Raw genomic sequence first — 20,772 nt, forward strand, 5'->3', positions numbered from 1 at the left:
AACTGCTCAGAGCATCTTATTAACTGGCTGTGACCTACAGGGTTGAACAGCTGTGTATCGGATTACCATAAAACTGTCTACTTGTCCTTTGGACAAAATACAAATTAAAACCTCTTGCCCTCCTAAGAAATCTAGATGTCTCGGGCGTCGGGAGATAGGAATTCCCCACCCCTGAGACCTGGCGGAAAAGGGCTCAGGTATGGTGGCGGTGTCTGCAAAACACCGCCATCCATATTATGATGGGCAGCGGTGCAGGGCTTTCCATGGCGGAGACTCTGCCATGGAAAGCCAGGCAGGGATGACTCACGGGGACCCGTTGCGGGCCGCCAGAGGTATAGGGGGTTTGGGGGTACCCATTGTGCCCCCTCCATTTACATGCACAATGTGTCGGGCACCGCACAGTGCCTGCCACGGTGTGCAGGCAAATGCGCGACATGCATATATTGCATTGTGCGGGTGCTGCTTACAGCACCACCCGCCACAATGCTATAAATGCGGGATGCCACCGCCACCTCTCCGGCGGGATCCTAATTTCGATGGCGGGCCCTATTTCTTGGTACGGTGGCAAGCGGTCAAAGTCCGTCAGCAATCGTAATAGGCCCCCAAGTCTTTTGCTTTGCTCTGCGTGCTGTTCAGTAGTGGGCCTTCCTCGTGCTGTTGCCTCCCAGAGTATTCATCTCAAATGTCTCTTGAAAGGTTCTCAGTTTCAATGGCACCTTTTAGAGGTGCATCAGTAAGATCTTGAAGAAGTGCTGGCATGCAGGTATGATGGAAATAAATTATTCTAACGTTATGAAATCTACTGCCACATACCTTGTCAGACAAACATATAAGCAAGTACCCTGACGTTAACTCGGTTTTTTCAATCTGCATGGACCTAACTTCTGCAGAATTTTTGTTTTCTCCTTGACAGTGCCAAGAGTGCATTCTTTTAGAAATATTCTCAGTTTTAAATCCTTTTGTTTTGTCTTACAATGCACAATGTGGGACACTTTCATCGACACACTGGCTGAGGAGACCGCCACTGTCCCAGCATTGGCAGAGCGTCATCAGAATTTGTTTTTACTGTCACTAGTTGTTGTTTTTCTTTTTCACTGGTTTGTAATCTATTATTTGATAACCGCGTCTACCACTATCAATGGCATATTTCAGTCTTCCTCCCGTAGTGTCTCTCTCTTAAAAAATGTGTGCCTGGAATGCGTCCATTTCCCCTGACGTAATACGGGTGCCTGCTTTCAATCTCTTTAACCCAGCATTATCTTGTCTGTTTCAACCCCCGAAGTAAAATGGATTTAGAAATGATTAGTGAATTAAGTCGTGAATTCCAGGTAGCACATAATACTGTGCTAATGTGCTGAAGCTGACAAGAGCACATCCGTGTTACATCTGTACTAAAGCCATCTGACCGACTCTTTTCAAAAGCCTGTTTTATTAACACCACCAATACCAACACCACCACCAATACCCCCACCATCAATACAATCATCAATATCACGACCATCGCCAATACCACCACCGCTACCACCACCGCCAATACCATCACCCCCAATACCACCACCAACACCACTACCGCCACCACCAGTACCAATACCACCACACCACCAATACCAGTGCCGCCACCACCAATACCACCACAACCAATACCAGTACCATCACCACCAATACCGCCACCAGTAACACCACCAATTCCACCACCACCACCAATACCACCACCACCACCATCACCACAACCACCACCACCACCTATACCACCACATCAGCGCCTCTCGCTCTCTTGTAATAGCAAAGCCACTGTATGTTGCCGGAGCTGCAGCCGAGACCATCCCTCCATGTCTGCCATAAAGCACAGCCCGCCCTGCACCAGCAGGTGAAGCCAGGGCCCTACTATACCTGAAGTGTTTTTTATTAGGACAAAGATAACAATGACATTACTGAGTGCCACACTGCACACCCAAATCACTGAGAGGGCAGGAAATAGCCCCCCACTCTTCCTCCTGAGCTGCGACAGTTTAATCACAGAGCGATAGGAGTTGGAGCGCTTTGTTAGTGTTTATAGCTCGGATCATATGTAACATTCACTTTGCGTCTGTGTAAATTACAACACGTACACAACTTCTTCCCGTCACTATTTATCACTACTTTGAAGGCATCCCAGGTTGGTATCTTTCTCTGATATTTAGAATCTAACAAGCGGTCGAGAAGACCCGTTATTTCAATGTAATAGGCCTCGCATTTACGAGGATTTAAGCTATTAGTAGTGTAAATGACAATGCCTTTTATTTATGTCCTAAAACCCAAAACATAAGTAAAAGGCATTGTCATTTACAATGCCAATAACTCAAACTCGTGTGAATGCGAGACCTATTGCATTGCAAATGCTTGTTGTGCTTTTCTTTTTAAAGCCATGCTGTGCAGCTGCCACAGCTCTGCATACCATAGCTAAGAAACACTGGCAAAGCCAATTGATCTCATAGGTAAGACCTATTGGCTTTGTCAGTGGCTGTTAGGATTGACTCCAGTGAATGTTTGGTGTTTGCAGAGGGAGACTTTGTGATTGTCAATTTATATTTTGAGTCTGCCTAAAATATTTGATTGGGCTCTTTAGGCAGAGACAGCATGGTCATGTTTATGTTAATGTTGAAGCCAATATATTTACTTTAATGATTGTAAAATGTATTGCAATAGACCCATATGAGGCAATCTCTAGTTTTTAGGGTTTAAGCATAGTGTGCAAATTGTCTACTGAACCACAAAGGGGGCTGACTAGATGTTCCTGTCAAGTTTCCCCTTGTGATTTTTCTTTGGGGTATTTGATTTGCACCCTGTGATTCTGTCAGGTTGCTTGAGTGGTTTCAGTTTGCAATTCCTCTGGACATTTTGTAAATATTTGTAATTTTGTGCATAGCATTTAGTTGCATGTTTACTACAGTACCTTTTCTTTTATGAGAAGCATTAATTGAACAAAGATATATATATATATTTTTTTTTTGAGTGTTGCTGAGTTTTGAGTTTCAAACTCAAATCACCTCCCTAAGTCATCCTTGGTGGATTGCTTTGCCTTATTAATAAGATTCAATAGCTAAGAGGGATACTTGGTCGCCAGTTTTCGGAAACAAGGTAATGAGGGTCTGAGACCCCAAAGGAGAAAGATTCCCATTGGCAACATTTGGTTCCAGCAGCTGCTGACCGCACTGGGACTTCCTGAGCCATATTTCTTCAATACAGTAGGAACATGTTTTATATTGTGATCTCTCTGATGAATATAATAGGAAGTGATTTTACTTATGAGATTAATGCCAAATACCATAGGAAGGAGTTTTATATTGTGAACTGACAAGTGCTGTAAGAAGGGGGTTTTACATTTTGAAGCTGACAAATGCAATACGAATGGGATTGTCAACTCTGTCAGATGACATTGTATGAGGATTTACAGTATGAACTGTCTGACAACTCCAGCTTTCTCCTTGTGCTTGGGATGTCCTCCGTTTCAGACTTTATAGGCAAATTATATCACAAAGCATTGGTAGCATGGACCTGAAATTTATTTTACATAGCTTAAAATGTCTTCCTGTACTCCTGGACTTTGTGTTTTTCTATAAATGTGCAATATATCAGTGGAAAGATCACATTGCCTCAGCATTCTCTCAAATTAGGTACATTTCTTTTATGATGTTTTCATTCTTTTGTACACATATGGAGGATTTTGCGGTAGAACGCCTGATTCCATACTATGGGCCTGATTACGATGGCGGGGACCCCCAATGTCTCTTTCCGCCAGCCTTTTCATGCAGGTTCACCGCCATGAAAGGAACTTCGTAATGCCACCGGCGGTGCCTGATAGGCACTGCCGCCATCTTAGGCATTAAGCCTGTCTGATCCGTGGCAGTTGGTCCTTCCGACCGCCACACAGCCACCTGCCCTTCAAATGTAGCAGGCAGTAAACTTGTTTACGATGGCGGGGAGACCGCCAACTTGTTATCACGGGGCATCAAGAGACTACAGGAACCAGAAGTCCCTGACACCACCTGGCCCTTCAAAAACAACTCGCGGGACGCGCGCAGGTGCGTGCCGGACGAAGCCCGGGCCAAGGACGGGCCCGGCTGTGCCCGTCGGTGACCGTAATAGGCCGGGCTGGGCCACCCCCCCCTGGTCCTGTTGCACCATCCCGAGGCTGTGAACGGTCTGGTTTGGTGAGTACCTGAAACCAAATCAGCATAATTAGTTGGAAGTCTTTGTTCGGAGAAGCCCGTTGAAGATTTGAGTTGCTGATTCCTAAGAAGCTCCTTTGGCAATTTGGTGTATCCAAAGCTTGTGACCCTTCGAAAGTGCTATGGAAATATCCGCCGTTCTATTAATATGGGGAAACAAAATTCAGAATCCGGCAAAGCGCAAGGGAAGCAGCCGGATCCAAGAAAGGACCCGAAAAACTGTTCCTCACTACTGCACTATTTGACGAGCGCTGTGGAGTCAATAAGTACAGTGGAAGAGACACTTAATGCAGAAGCCAGGGAAGAGAAACAAACATCAATTATCCAGGGTGGAATGGGACTAGTAGATAAATCCTTAACAAAATCACCGCCTAGAAATTGTTGCATTCAGTTAATAACAGATCAAGTGTGGGTCAGTGAAGACGACGCGGAAGGGTATCAACCTCCCTCAAAACGTGAGAAATCCTGAGGGTGAGAATGGGTCTAAAAAAAGGGGAGTTTCAAGATTTTAATACAACGTCCTCAAGGCAACAGAAAAAAGCACCAAAGCGGAAAAAGTTAACAAATCAGCCCCAACTATGACAGGCCGGGAAAAAACCAACACAGAAGGAGCAATGTTATAACAATTGCGAGGCAAACGAAATTCCATCCCTGATAAAGGAATTCGAAATGGTGATCAAGGAAGCACTGAGTAAGATGGAAGATAGATTAAAAAATATCGAAATAATCCTAGAGAAGATTCAGGAAGAAAATACGGTATGTAATGATCAGGAGAATCGTAAAAACGAGGCTGTAAAGAGACCGAGATTGCATAAAACAACAACGAGTTCGATAGCAACATCAAGCGCCCTAGTTAATGAGAATAATGCAGACATGAGAGAAAGAGGCAATTTAGGATTTGAACGGCAGTACAATCCCTTAGGTTTTAAGGCCCCAAGAATTCCAACTGGCCAAAATTTCCTGCCACAGTATAACACGAGACAAGGAAATGATGGGAATAATCTGCAGAGTACCCAAATGAGTGAAACCCCCGAGCTAGCCAACCTTTTCCATGCCCTATACAGATCAAAAACAGGCAAAATACCGACTACCTAGAACTCCCTCCAGAAGCAACCCCATACTCTATAATTTTAACAAATGTCCCGCAGTTAACTAGTCAAGAAAGAGAATCTTGGGAGACCCTGAGAAATAAATCCTTACACTGGCTAAATACAAGGACAGGCTTGGATAGAGTGCTGTTTTCTGAGTTCAAAATGGCTAGAAGAATAGCTTGGGTGGGGAAAACCCCTAAAAACTTAGTAGGGGACTGTGTAGTCTTAACCTTCGCCTCTACACACTTAGTACAAACAATATTGGAGCGTCTAAGGAGCTTTTTAATAAATCCCGAGGCATAAATGTGGTCCCCCTCTCTTTACCTCTCTTTACCTCTCTTTCCCTCTCTTTCCCTCTCTTTCCCTCTCTTTCCCTCTCGTTCCCTCTCTTTCCCTCTGGCTTCAAAAACAAACCAATTTGTTACTCATGATATCACTTAGCGGCTGATTCCAATCTCGGTTGGAAATCCGAGCCGGATCCGGGGTGTTTTCCGACCGAGCCGGACTCCTGCAGTCCGACCAAGCTAGTACGATGCGGCCGTATGCTGTCGGACTCGGTCCGGTCGGACTCCCATAGAAGTCAATGGGAGCCGATCGTACGATGCATACATGGGCTACCATTGACTGCATGGGTACGTTGCGGACAAGTGCACCCCCCCACAGTGGGTACGCGTTGGTACCATCTGCACCGTACATGCCTGTGTTGGGACGACCCATGGGTCTACCCCTGTGTCCGAGTCGTAAGGCTCCGGGTAACAGGGGGTCTGATGCGGACCCCCAAAGCCCAACTCCTGGAGCTATTCTGCGCCGGAAGCTCCAATTCGATCTTGCTGTCCGAATCTAGCATCGTACTGGCTCGTCGCAATATGTCTCCATTGCGCGCCAGGGTTAGCTTACAGCCGAGACGTACAGAGCGGTTCGGACCCGGAAACGATTCGGACGGAGAATTTGCGCTTGTTCGCATTGTACTTCGACGTCCGGACCCGTGTACGAACCGGACGGAAATTTAGCCTCCAAATCTAATCCGCAAATGCCGAACCAGATTTGTTTCCCTTCCGACAGAGATCGGAATCGGCCCCATTGAGTGATCACTTCCCATTGAGTCTATCGTTGAACCTGCTGACTAGTAAAGCAAATCAAGATCATAATAATGTCTACCCCCCTGAACAACTGATAATGAATAGGAAAAATGGATATGCATTAAAATGGCAGTTGGTAGATCCATTAGAAGTAACACAAAAAGTAGTGGTAAAAAGAATTTCATCAATAGAAGCCATACTAAAGGAAAATGCAACGTATGAGACAGTCTTGGCATCCTTCCAAGAGGTTACCAGAGTAATAAATGAAGCATTATGGAGAACTAGTAATAACTCTGAGTCAAACCAGCCTTTGGCTTTTTTCACAACGTGCAGTAAAGCATATTCTACATTGAAAAAAGAGACCCACAATATCCCTAGGAACCCAATTACATTAAAGGAGGCAAGGAAGGACTACACGAAAGTAATAAAAGAACGCAAAAGGGCACTCAAAGAGGAGCACTGGCAAACCCTACAAGAAGCGGCTAAGTCTAAGGATGGGGCGGCTTTCTGGAGGGCTATTCGGGCATCCTTTTTGAACCAAGTGGATATTCCTAATAAAGAAATAGCCATAACGGAAGATCAGTGGGTAGAACATCTCGCCACAATCTTTAGTAATCACGATTCTACAAATCTGACAGAAATTAAAGACAAGGGAGGCAATAAGACTAAATCTTCACAGCGAACACATATAAACAATCTTCAAATTACTTTAGAAGAGGTTACCATGGCAATATTGGCAAGCAAAGGGGCAAGGCACCCTGCCCTGATGGGATTCCTCTAGATCTGTTCAGGGCAAATGTAGACTTATGGAGCCCTATATTGACACAAACACTAAGGGCTAGTTGCTTATCAAAGTACATTGAGACCTGGACTGAATCAATCTTAGTCCCAATTTTTAAAAAGGGTAATAGACATGACCCGGCATGTTATCGCCCAATATCTTTATTGGATTCCTCGGTGAAAATTGTAGGACGTATTATATTAGGAAGGCTACAAGAATGGGGTGAGGAAAAACAAACCCTGGCTGATCTCCAATACGGTTTCCGTACAGGTTTGGGAACCGTTGAGCAAAGCCTTAATTTGAGCATTCTAATTGGGAAGTATGTAAACCTAAAAAAAGGAAGGCTATTTTTAGCCTTCGTACATCTAACTGCAGTCTTAGACTGCGTGGTACATGAGAGGCTGTGGAGGATCCTCAATGAACTAGGGGTGAATGACACCGTCATATACTTTCTGAAAGATACTTACCAGAATGCCAAGGCTAAAGTACGTTATGGCAATGATGGAGAATGTACAAGATTTTTTCCAAGGCAAGGTTGTGTCCTTTTAACCTTTACACAAACGGCTTAGAAAAAGCTCTGCTTTAATCAGGTCAAGATTTTCCAGTAATTAGTGGCCGGGCCATCCCATCTTTAATGTACGCGGATAACGCTGTCTTAATGTGCCGAACTCAAGTGGGGTTACAAAGATTACTAGATGGTTATGTGGTATTTATGCACGAGCTGTGTTTAAGGGTTAATACGTCAAAAACCTTTATTATGAGATGCGGTATAGGGAGTAAAAAATGTAGAGACATCTTCATAGATAACCATAAAATTAACTTTGTTAATACTTTTAGCTACCTAGGTATTCTATTTGACCACAAATCTACATGGGTTCAAGCAGTGCAAATGAAAAGACTTGCTTTTATAAAAACAACTGCTGCCCTATTTAACTTCTCAAAGAAACTAGGCACAAGGCTCCGCAAATATTATTACAAATTTACAGGGCTAAATGAATATCTACAGCCATGTAAGGCTCTGGATTATGGGGGCATTGTAACGTTCAACCGCTCCAGCTGATAGAAAATCAATTCTTGAGATATAATTGGCTCCTCTTAGAAGTACATCATCATATGTCTGACATGCAGAATTGGGTGTCCCATTTTTAACAGATTTAATTAAAACAGAGCCAGTGATGCTGTGGCACAGGCTGTGGAAAAATGAGGAAACCCATGTAAACCAAGATGTTTTTAAGGATTTAATGGGAATGACCGATGTAATGAATCAGAAGTGGTTAAGATATGTTTGGGATTTTCTGAATGATTTAGGTTATCCTAACTTTTATAATGAACCCTGTACCATGAGAGTGATATCTAGGAAAGAGCCGAAAAGAAATTGTATGGCACTACCAGAGTCACAACGGTTATCTAAAGAACTAGCAAAGCCCACTGTAGTGCACCACCAATTGATAATGATTATACAGTATGAAACCCTACCTCATACTTGTACCCAGCCAATACGAAAGACTACGGTCAGTGAGATTTAGATTAGACACCTTCCATCGTATGATACGTTTCCCAAAAGTAAAGGAATGGACGCGAGAGATGCAATTATGCCACGGAGATGACATTTCAGAACAGTCCACAATCCATACTGTATTTTTCTGTACGTTTTATACCTTGCTAAGAAAAAAATGGCTACTACCAATTTTAAAGAAATTAGATTTTAAAAGATGCCGACAGGCGTTTTTAGTATTGCAATTTTTAAATAATGATTTGTCATATGGTGCCTGGTAAATGTTTTGAAAAACGTGGTAAAATGTAGGAAATCCATAATAATGTGATTTAGAAAGATCTATAAAACAGTAGTAATTTTTTATGGTAAAATGTGATTTATTTTTAATTGTACTAACTGTGTATATTAATGTATTATTTATTATATGCTTTTATGATTCTCGTTTATAGTAATCGAATAAAGCTTTTCTACTACTACTACTACTACTATATTTGAGAACGTTTAGTGCTTTTTTACTCCATAGTCAAAGAGTGACTGAACAGTAGGCAGTGACTTGGTCACTGCTTGTCTGGCCTGAGGCTGCAAAACCCGGTGTTGTAAGTAAACATGTATGGCTTACCCACTTAAACCAAATTTCCACTCTTTATTTGGAATTTTGGATGGTGGGGCTAATGTGAATAAAAGCTTTACCTTTGGAGTATACTCCGCTCTTATGTTTCCCCGGCAGACTCTAAAATGTGTTGCTCACATAGTCAGTCACAACTGTCTTTGGGAAGCAAAATAGTTCAACTGCCAATGTTGTGTTGCCTCCCGCCCCCTGGCTCCCACCAGATACATGTGCACCTATAAGTCTCCTTAGATGAGAACCAAGCTGTCAGTGTTTCAGTTACTGTTTTCATTTGCTTCTCCATCAGCACCTATCTACTGTCAATGTGGCAGTTGAAGGCTATGGTAGATAAAGATATTTGGAATTAGGCATAGAAATGTAAAAGCAGTTGGGATAGTAAAATTATTAATTTTGGTACAGACTGAAAAAAACCAGTTCTATTACATATTGGGTGGTAAATAAATAAAAGTGTATGTCAACATACATACATGCATGCCTGAACGCTTGTCAAACACTTGGGTTTCTGAAAAGGCTCAGTATTGAACACAATCTGAGTCTAAAAGTAAACATTTTAGCATCAGAATTCAAGCCTGATAGGACACAAAGATCATCTCCGCAAAACGATAGGAAATGTCTCATGCTTATGAAAACTCTGCCCTACGTTGTTTGTAATTTGTCTAGTTATGTTAATGCTTAGGATTTATAAAGCACATGACGTGGCTGCCTCAGGGGGCTTACCAGGACCGAGGAACCAGACAGAAACATCAAGAGAGAGCTTAACTGAGCTTAGAAAAGCCAGCATTATGGCTATTTTCTTATATATTGACCCACTCATACTGTGGGTAAGATGAGAAGGAAGAGCATTCCACAGCCTGGCGGCATGGTTTTGAAAGAGCAACTTCCCCATTCTCGCTCTTCTAAAGTTAGGCTCAAAGGTCAGACTTTTGCCACAAGATCTTAGCTTTCTATTAGGAAGGCATTGCTTAATGAAAGGCAGTTATGTCCCATCCAATTGCATACTGCCAACAGCCCAGGTATCTTTTCAGCTGGTCAGGGAAGTTGCCTTGGGCTTTTGAAAGAGGCCAGAAGATTACACTAGATCTGCAAGCTGATGGATGTAATCATTAAAAAGAGAAGGGCTTCGGGATGATCCTTGAGGATTTCCACAGTCAATATATAAGGAGTCTGATAGATAATGGTCGCCCTCAACTTGAAAAAAATGAATTTTATAAAAAAGATGCAGACCAATTAAAAACCATATCTCTTATCTCACAGCTGTGGAGGTATCTGTGTAGTAGCAAGTGGGACTGTTACAAAAGCTGTACTTCGATCAAAGACGATGCCGCTAGCCGCGCCACCCCGATCCAGGGTCCATTGCGCTCTGCCGAGACTGCCAATATGGCAGCCTTGGTGCTGTGAAGAGGTAAAAGCCAGATTGGGAGGCGTGTAGGATATTATTGGCTTCCATAAAGCTAGAGAGTTGTTGATTTAATACATTTTTCTAGCACCTTCATGGAGAATGGAAAGAGGAAGATTAGCCAATAGTTTGGAACTTTAGGGTGGCTTTGTTCAGCAGAGGTTTCGCTATCACATGTTTCCAGGCAGAAGGATTGTTAGATGTAGAGATGGACAGATTTAGAAGTCCAAGCATAGCTGGTAAAGTGATCTTTGAGACAGTTTAGAGAATATGAGGCTGTACAGGATGTAGTGGGAAGCCTGATTTAATTGACATGGCTACTTTAGCAAGATCAGCCAAGGTGAACAGATGGAAATTGGCCAACAGCTTCACAGCAGTCTGACCTGTAAGAATGTTACCCAAGGTGCTCTGGCTACTGACTGAAAGTATTCTGTCATGGAAGGAGGGATAAACTATTGCTGACTTTATTAAAAAATGTTGAGCTAATTCATTGCATCTCGCGGGGTTAGGAAGTAGTAGTGGAGGGGTTTAGAGCTAGAGTCCTTAAATGTCTGCACAATAGCAAAGACCTCCTTAGAGGAATTAGAGGGCATTTTCATTTTCTGAGCAAGGAATGACACCCATGTCATCTTGATCACCCTGTGATACATCCATATTACTTCTCTGTCAATAGTCTTTTTAACCACATCATATGATTTACACCAGCTACGTTCCATAATTTTACATTTTTTTCAATAAACATTGGAAAAAGGGATCAGTTGATCTAAGGACCCTGAAAGCCATCTCTTCACCTCCGACTCTGCTTTCTCCACAGGTATGGAGAGACAAGGTTAAAAAAAAAAAAGGCAGCTTGAATCCAATGAGTTAAGCTTAGGCAGCTTGAATCCAATGAGTTAAGCTTAGACCATTGTCTGGTCATAGAGAGCTCATTACGAAGGAAAGCTGAGAAGGCTTGGATGGTGATGCATATAGAGACTGCAAAATGGTCAGTCCAGTTTAGGGAAAATGGTTGACTAACTTCGAAGAGAAAAAGTTATGTGATATGAGGAGATACCATACCTTTCTCTGCTTGGTCTGCTCTAAGCTTCTTTTTTCCTGTAGGGAGTATTAGGAGCATATCAGGTGAATACAAAGTCTTTTCTTCAACTGCCTCATCCTAAATGTGTATTTCACCAAAATACATCCACAGACACTAACTGAAGTCAATGAAAGGCAGGCAATAAGGCTTGAGTAGTTTACTAACTGGAAATCACCCTCTTTTGAGTCTTGAAGCAAGACTACCCCGTCTCCTTACCCCCCCTCACACACACGCACACACACACACGTTATATCTGCTGCCCAGCCAGTGCGAGTGCGGTGTGAAATGTTGGTGCATGGTGATGCAGTGGAATGTTCAGGCTATGTTCTGTGGTTCATCCCATGACGCCTCTGTGCTGGTGAATGCGGGAGTACGCATAGCGGATTTCCTCGACTTTGCACTGTTTTGTGGAACCACGATGGACAGTATTGTGAGTAGGATGACGCACTACAACTGCCATTAACTTTCGGGGTCAACTTATGGTCTTGGAAGGGGTGATGTTTTACTTGCCATTGTTGCCTGCAGCCAAGCCAGAGGTGAACTTATGCATCTGGTAGTGTGGTGCAGTGTGGCAGTATATCTGGGGGAGTAGTCGCTCACCACAGGAAGCGCTGGTCTCCAGTGTGAGACTGAATGTTTTGATGCGCCCAAAATTACTAGTGATATTTTGTTGTTTTTACAAGTTTTACCTCTTCATTAGCATTTTTGTTGCTAGTCTGCTGCTGTGGCTTTTGTTTTATTCAAGTACGCTTTTCTTGATGTTATGATGTCATGTTGTTTCTGTGTGGGATACCTGATGGGAGTAAGTCACACCCATAGGTTCCTGTGATAAATTACATATAGTGTCAGTGTCAAATTTCTGCAGTGCAGAAGCTGCACAGTTTTCAGGATAGAGGAATTCTCGCGTATACTCCTAAAATGCTTTGTTTGTTTTTTAAGGATGACTGTTCCGGGGAAAAGTCACAAATTCTTGCTGGTGTGGGTGTGCATGTTGGCAAGTCACCCCTTTCTTTTTAGGTTTCGCCTGGCGTCCACTGCGCAGCAGTGTTCGCGCAGGGTCCTTTGTTTAGCAGTACGGGGCTTTGTCCCGCCTCTCTCTTCCATTGGCTAGCTCCATAAATGGAGGCTAGCCATTGGAAGAGAGATCTGTCCATTATTCTCTGACCAGATTCGTGGGCGTTCCGTAGATTTTTTCTCATTCCGCCCCTTTTAGAACGTCATGCGGCGGTGGGCGGTGGTTTTATTTATTTTTTAAAGGTTTGATTTGGTCATTTCTCCGAAGATGGCGCCCGGGCAGTAGCTTACTTGCGAAGCTGCTCTGCAGTGCCGTCTTTTTTTTGGTGCGTTCGGTTTTATCATTGTTGCCTCGTTCTCCTTGCTGGGCTTGCGTTTTTTTCACCCGCCCCCCTGTTGCTCGTTTTCTCACCCCCTGTTGCTTGTTTTCCCTAGCTGCGCTCGTCTTTTTCGTGTTGGCTTATTTGTGTACTGTTTTGAGAAAAATGCGTCATGAAGGACCTGGTAACTATGAGCTAATAGATTAGCAGCCTGCAAAAAAGACGAGAGGTCCAGCGAAGTGTGATGTGACCCGTGCAGGAAAGGTTTCAGCGTGGGAGTGTGGGGAGGCGGGATACCACTATTTACATATTATGAGGAGAGGCCGTCGCCCGAGTGAAGAAAGCTTTGCAGCGTCAGTCTCCCCCGCTGTCCTCCTGTCGTCTCCTATCACCAGCCTTTGTTTCTGGTCAGGATCACCCCTCCCCTTGCTGCCTCATCATTACTGGTCTGGGGACAGGCGGTGTGGAGTGGGGGCTTCCCTTTTGGGTTCCTGAGAGCTCCAAGCTGAATTGTCTGTCCCTCGTATCATACTGTCTCCGCATCGGCAGTCTACTTCCGGTTCAGGGCCCAGTACAGTATCCCTGACACCAGAGCTGTGTGTGCATGTTATGTACAGGTCATGGTTGTGTTATGGGGCAGGGCTGTGCTTGCACTAGGTATGTGTTTTCCCTAGCTGCGCTCGTCTTTTTCGTGTTGGTTTATTTGTGTACTGTTTTGAAAAAAGTGCGTCATGAAGGACGTGGTAACTATGAGCTAATAGATTAGCAGCCTGCAAAAAAGACGAGAGGTCCAGCGAAGTGTGATGTGACCCATGCAGGAAAGGTTTCAGCGTGGGAGCGTGGGGAGGCGGGATGCCACTATTTACATATTATGAGGAGAGGCCGTCGCCCGAGTGAAGAAAGCTTTGCAGCGTCAGTCTCCCCCGCGGTCCTCCTGTCGTCTCCTATCACCAGCCTTTGTTTCTGGTCAGGATCACCCCTCCCCTTGCTGCCTCATCATTACTGGTCTGGGGACAGGCGGTGTGGAGTGGGGGCTTCCCTTTTGGGTTCCTGAGAGCTCCAAGCTGAATTGTCTGTCCCTCGTATCATACTGTCTCCGCATCGGCAGTCTACTTCCGGTTCAGGGCCCAGTACAGTATCCCTGACACCAGAGCTGTGTGTGCATGTTATGTGCAGGTCATGGTTGTGTTATGGGGCAGGGCTGTGCTTGCACTAGGTATGCGTTTTCCCTAGCTGCGCTCGTCTTTTTCGTGTTGGTTTATTTGTGTACTGTTTTGAAAAAAGTGCGTCATGAAGGACGTGGTAACTATGAGCTAATAGATTAGCAGCCTGCAAAAAAGACGAGAGGTCCAGCGAAGTGTGATGTGACCCATGCAGGAAAGGTTTCAGCGTGGGAGCGTGGGGAGGCGGGATGCCACTATTTACATATTATGAGGAGAGGCCGTCGCCCGAGTGAAGAAAGCTTTGCAGCGTCAGTCTCCCCCGCGGTCCTCCTGTCGTCTCCTATCACCAGCCTTTGTTTCTGGTCAGGATCACCCCTCCCCTTGCTGCCTCATCATTACTGGTCTGGGGACAGGCGGTGTGGAGTGGGGGCTTCCCTTTTGGGTTCCTGAGAGCTCCAAGCTGAATTTTCTGTCCCTTGTATCATACTGTCTCCGCATCAGCAGCCTACTTCCGGTTCAGGGCCCAGTACAGTGTCCCTGACACCAGAGATGTGTGTGCATGTTATCTGCAGGTCATGGTTGTGTTATGGGGCAGGGCTGTGCATGCACTAGGTATGCGCAGGTGAGTGTTGAAGCACACTAGCACTGTGTGCAGTGTTTAAACAGTTTGTTAATTACCCTAGCAGAACTGTATAGGCACAGGGCATGGGCAAGCGAGGGTTGATGTGCATTGATACACTATGTGCTCAGGTGGCACGCAGATCCTGGTTCTTGTATCCTGGCAGAGCTGTGCACCCACTGGGTATGCATATATCAGGGTTTACGCAAATGACAAATAATAAAATGCTAAGAAAACTTCCTATAATAAAACACTGGATACATTAAGGTTTTAGTTTCTGATAATAAAAACGAAATGTGACATAAAAAGAAAAAGAGATTAAGGTAATGTTTAGGACTAGGTAGTAAGAGGCTTCTGAGTCCAGTGAGGTTACTGTGGATTGATAGACTTCTCTAGTGTGACATATGTTGCCTTTGTGGGAAATTAGGCCTCTTTGTTGGGGGTGAAAGGCTTTTCAATGGGAAAGGAGCAGCCTTTCTGCAAAAAATGAGAGGGTGCGATATGGGAAGTGAGAGGCTGTTCTTTGCTCCGCCTGTGAGAGGGGTGCTACCTTACCTATTTTTATGCTGCACTTAGCTGAAGCTCAGGAGAGGTCTGCACTGCGGGGGATGAATGAAACACCAGAAATTCCTCGCTGACCACCTTCGTCTCTCACCAGTCCTCACCACAGACCTTGTCTGTCCTCATCCATTTACCCGTTCCTCCCCCGACCAGGGCTACTTTCTGATCTGTTAGGTTATTTCAATAAATGACCTCTCTGAGGCGTACCTGAGGGGCGGTAGTGTTTGTGTACCTCATATTGTGGCAGGTTTGGAAGGCCTATTGCCATTTTATGCATGACAATGAGCTGTTTAGCTTTGTGTTGTTCGGACTAACACTCTGTCTCAATGGGTACTGCTCACCCTGAAAGGCAGCGACATTTTAGGTTGTGTACCAGAACCCCACCAGCCCTGGCTGGTGGAGGCACTTCATCAATGGGAAACTAACCTGGCCTCTTTTTCTCCTTCTCCGCCCTCTCCCTGGCTCTCTGCCCCCGTTCCATCCTCTTAACTCTCCTTCTCCCCAGTGACTCTACCTGTCCCCGCCTCACCGCCTGCTGTCCCACCCCCTTCTCGCCTCACCTCCGTCTCACGCCTCTGTCCTCCCATTTGCCTGCTATGCACGTTCAATACACCACGTCACTTTCTAGCTCTAGATCTCATCTGCCAGCCACTCCATCAGCGTGTCTGTGCACGTAACTGGTTGCAGTTTTTTTTACCGTTCTAGTGCACGTTTTTTGGAATTCTATGGGTTTTCCTCTGATTGAAGACCTACCTGCACGTAGTAAACTTCCATTTGCTACATGCCTCTTGCTTTTGAAGCACGGTGTTCCAGCTGTTGGTGGCTCTGCAGAAACTCAGTTTAAGAGATGAGCACGCACGCGAGGTAGTCGCCCAGGGAGCTGGAGTGAGAGGCGGCTCGCACAATGTGTGGGGTGACCACTCAGACCCACGCAGGTGGGCAGCTGGAGGGCCCGGGGTACGGCCATGTCGCCTGCACCGTGAAAGTTGTGCATGCACGGGCCGAGAATCACAGGGTTACCTCGAGAGATTCTGCAACAGTGCTGGAAGCTCCTGAGCACAGCAGCTCTACCGAGAAGCCACGGAGGTAGGACAGATTGCAACATTAGCATGTCTGGGGGGTTGGAATCTTTATTAGACTTTTATTACCTTACTCTAGTGAAGTTTTTCAGTGCTTCTTTCACATTAACCTAAAATTGTACTATAGCAAACAAGGTTTAATTTTGGAATTTCACTCTGGTTTCCGTGTCAAAATGGCTCACCCGTCTATATTAGAATGATTATTTTACATGTTTTGTCCCGTCACTCAAAGACAAAGGCCACAAGGCTCCAGTGAGTAGACCTGATAAGGCAGTCCTACCTTACAGGACTTTGTTTTTCCTTAGCTATATTTACTGAATACACTTCCATGAGCTGCATCTCCACCCATCTGATCGTTTGATGAATCCAAGGGATTGGTTCAGTGGCGCAAATCCAAGAAGCCATCTCAAAGTCCCCGGGTTCTGGTTGTTTGTTGTTAATGACACTGACACATCCCTGCAAACCCATCACGGCCCCATTTGTCGTAAATACAAGCTCACGGCCTGCTTTCGCCTCCACTTCCTTCTATGTGTTTTATACCAGCATCACAAGTCCTGTGTTCAGGAGCGAAGCTATTAATGTGCGGCAGGTTCAGTGGCACCAGGCCGAGACTGTCCTTTTTTTGCACCAGGGTCCCACTAGTTTGTGTTTTTACCCACGCCTTTGACCCTGCACCCACTCCCCCCTCCCCCCCCCCACGCTTCCCGTACTTTTGAATGCACTTCGACCTTTGATTACATGGTAGGCGCATCCTTCGTCACATGGCTTCTCAGCGCTAGCACATCCCGCTGGTCTGCTCTCCCACGAAGCAGGCGCGTCCATGCATGTTTATCAATCCCCGGAGGCGGTGCCTGTGAGAGCCGGGATGAGCTGGAAACAACCCACACCTGCAGTGTGAGAGACGGTGTGTAGGAGAGACAGCAGTGTGTGTAAGAAAGACATAGTGTGTGAGAAACAGCAGTGTGAGACCTTTTGTTTATGTTTTGGTTTTTGAAACATAAATAAAACGAATTATTTGCAATGTCAATAGCACAAACTTGCGTAAATACGTGACCTATTGCATTGAAAATGCAATAGGTCTCGCATTTGCGAGAGATTAAGCTATTGCCATTGTAAATGACAATGCCATTTATTTATCTTTTTTCAAAACCAACACATAAATAAAAAGTTTGTCATTTACAATGCCAATAGCTCAAACTTTTGCAAAGGCGAAACCGTTGTATTGTAAATGCTTGTTGTAGTTGAGAGGACTACCATGGATAAGTCACTCATTTCTAGGTGTTGTGGTTGGGATGACTATGTGGATAAGTCACTTGTTCAGAGGTGTTCGTTGTTGGGATGACTGTGTGTGGATAGGTCACCCGTCCAGGGTGTTCATTGTTGGGATGTCTGTGCGTGGATAAGTCACCTGTCCAGAGGTTTGTTGCGATGACTGTGCGTGGATAAGTCACCTGTCCAGAGGTGTTTATTGTTGGGATGACTATGCTGGATAAGTCACCTGTGCTCTTATGTATTAGTGTGAGAGTTTTTCTTTTGGTGGGTAAATGAGTGTAGTATTGTTTGATGGTGTGTTGGTTTGTTCATGACTTGATGTGTATTTATGATCTTCATTGTTCTCTGCTGCGCCGCTTTGTTGTTTTGTTTTTTTTGCTGTCTGCTGACTTTCGTGCTAGCCTGGCCAACTGACAAGTTCTGTGGCATATGGAATTTGGAATGAGATGTGGGTCTTGGTGCTGTGCGGTGTGATCTACTGTGGTTTTGAAAGGGAGATGTGGTGATGTCGCTTTTATTCTTTAGTGCAGGTATATGTGTGGTCTTTTATTTATTCATCTGGTACTTAGTGTTTTTACATGCATGTCTTATTATGTATTACATCTGATTTGTTTCCTTGCCTTCTTCATCTGATAGTGAAATGTCCATCTGTTATTCGCTAAATTGTCTTTATTTTATTTAGTGTTTCTATATGCATGGTTCCTTATGTATTGCATCTAATTTAGTTACATGCATTCTTCATCAGATAGCGATATTACATTTATTATTCGCTAGATTGTCCATCTTTTAATTATTGCATCGTAGTTTGTTTTGTGTTGCATTTGCGAAAGCGAATCATCCATTGGGGAGTTGCATTGTGTTCCTTTTCCTTGTATAGAAGGGAGATAGGGTATATTTACTGCTCAGCCAGCACGAGTGTGGTATGGAATGTTGGTGCGTGGTGATGCAGTGGACTGTTGGAAGTCTGTGTCAGTTGGAGTATGGGCTGAGCATGGGCTGAGCAGCAGGGAGGCTGCTCCAGGTGGTGCTTTTAATTGTAGCTACTTAATAAACCATTTTACTTAATCTACACCAACAATGCAGAACGTGGCCGGAGTGGCGAAAGCGCTCATGTGCAATCCGCGGTTCCAGACAACATAAATGAAGTGGCACTGCTAATTTGTTTACGCACTTTTAATTAAGCCGAATAGGATTAATGGTCGGCTAATAAAAGACAAAGTACTTTGTTGTTTTAACGACGCGAGCCTGCACCTACACCTATGTCTAAAGCTTGATAAGGTACAGAACAGAGTTGTACGCTGTTAATAACGAGTCCCATTGATTTTGGTAATTGTAATACATTTTCGTACATATTAAACAGCAAGATTGTAGATATGGTCATTATAAAAACAGAATCCAATTTTCTCCTGTTTGCTGAACTTTATTAGTGTAGTATTGACCTGACGAACATTTGTAATTAATATTCTAAAAATTCAACATGTGCTGTGATTCTGCAAACACTTAACACAGCACACCGGCGTGCAGTCGTTTTGCTGTGGTACCTTGGAAGAGAAACGTAGATATAACTGTGCTTTTCACTTGTCGGCTGAACACTTGCCCACTGTACTGCTCAAGGTTAGCTACAGCTAAAAATATCCAAACGCATTTTTCTCTCACTCTGCAGAATGACGTCGATTTGCTAAGAACTGAGAAGCTAAGCAGAAAATGAGCTTAACATCATGGTTTTTGGTGAGCAGTGGAGGCACGCGCCACCGGCTGCCCCGAGAGATGATTTTCGTTGGGAGAGATGACTGTGAATTGATGTTGCAGGTAATTGCATCAGCCCTCCATGTTTCTGTGGAACAGATTTAACACACTGTATGTTATAGTAATCTCGGTAAATGTCTTATCTGCTGCTCTGTCATCATGCCGAAGACTTTAATTTTCACAATTATGTAAATGATATGCTGTAATATACAACTTCCCCACACATACGTAGCTGCAAAGGGGTGTCAAATATAGCTGTCAAGCGATTCATTTTTGGCAGTGAGTAATGGCAGGGAGAGAAATTGAAGGATGTATTATTCACCCTGACGCAGACGGCTACACATTACAATTACCTCTTATTGATGTTAAAATAATACACCATTGAGCCTCAGTCTGTGGAAAAATCGAACAGAAAGCAGACAGGCATTGTAATGGAAACATCTTAGCATTTAACCCTGTACGCTTCTTTTTTTTTTTTTTTTTGTATCAATTCTTTATTAATTTAAAAAAAATAAACAATAGGGATCATCATTCAAATACATAGACCTAACGTTTGATTCTGATTCTTAACATCTTCTCAAGGGTTCCTAGTATTTGTATGTGGAGAAGCAGAGGCACAGCAGAATCCCACTTTCAAGACCCCTTTGTTCTCTTATGTCCCCTCATTCTCTTATCCGCTCCTAGCAGTGTGTTGTAGTGTCCCAGGGTTTATTTAACAAGTGTCACATAACAACTACCATGAAAGGATACTGAAGCTGCACTCCATGATGCCTGCTCAATTGAACATGCTCGATCTCAAACAAGCAACACCGGTCCTGAAGCACTTGACCAGCAGATCATTTACACATGGGGTAGGCAGAAAGTTTTCAAGACCCAAATTTTCCCCAATTTAACCTCACACACAGCAGTCTGCTTACACCATCAGTGACAAGAATTTGACACATTTCTCAGTGGTAAAATGGAGAATGGTCCACATTACCTCTGTGCATTTGTAATAAACGTTTATTGAAGCAAGTCACTCAGCACTGAGGAATTTTGAGAACATTGATTCCTTGTCTGCTTCTAAATCATGGTCCATTGTTCACCAAACCTATGCAGAAGGCTATTTCAGGCGGTTCTCTAGAAATAATATAGAAGCAGCAAAATAATAATTCAATTTGAGGGTAGAGGAGACAACTGCAGTAGGGAACTACTTGAAATCATAAGGGATTAATAGTCTTTAAACCCCTAACTAAGTTTTCC

General features: G+C 44.1%; 1 protein-coding gene across 3 annotated transcripts in view; it reads left to right on the forward strand.

Annotated features, from left to right (window-relative positions):
• Positions 1–20,772, forward strand: part of CEP170 (centrosomal protein 170) — a 598,101-nt gene that overhangs the window by 158,957 nt on the left and 418,372 nt on the right. For all 3 annotated transcript variants that reach the window (XM_086926848.1, XM_086926849.1, XM_086926850.1), the window contains exon 2: positions 19,448–19,593. In XM_086926848.1, coding sequence (XP_086782974.1) covers positions 19,489–19,593 — 105 coding nt within the window. In that variant the 5' untranslated portion in view covers positions 19,448–19,488. The remainder of the gene's footprint in view (positions 1–19,447; positions 19,594–20,772) is intronic.

This window comes from Lissotriton vulgaris, chromosome 6, assembly GCF_964263255.1.
Source record: "Lissotriton vulgaris chromosome 6, aLisVul1.2, whole genome shotgun sequence".
In the NCBI taxonomy this organism is placed as follows: domain Eukaryota; kingdom Metazoa; phylum Chordata; class Amphibia; order Caudata; family Salamandridae; genus Lissotriton; species Lissotriton vulgaris.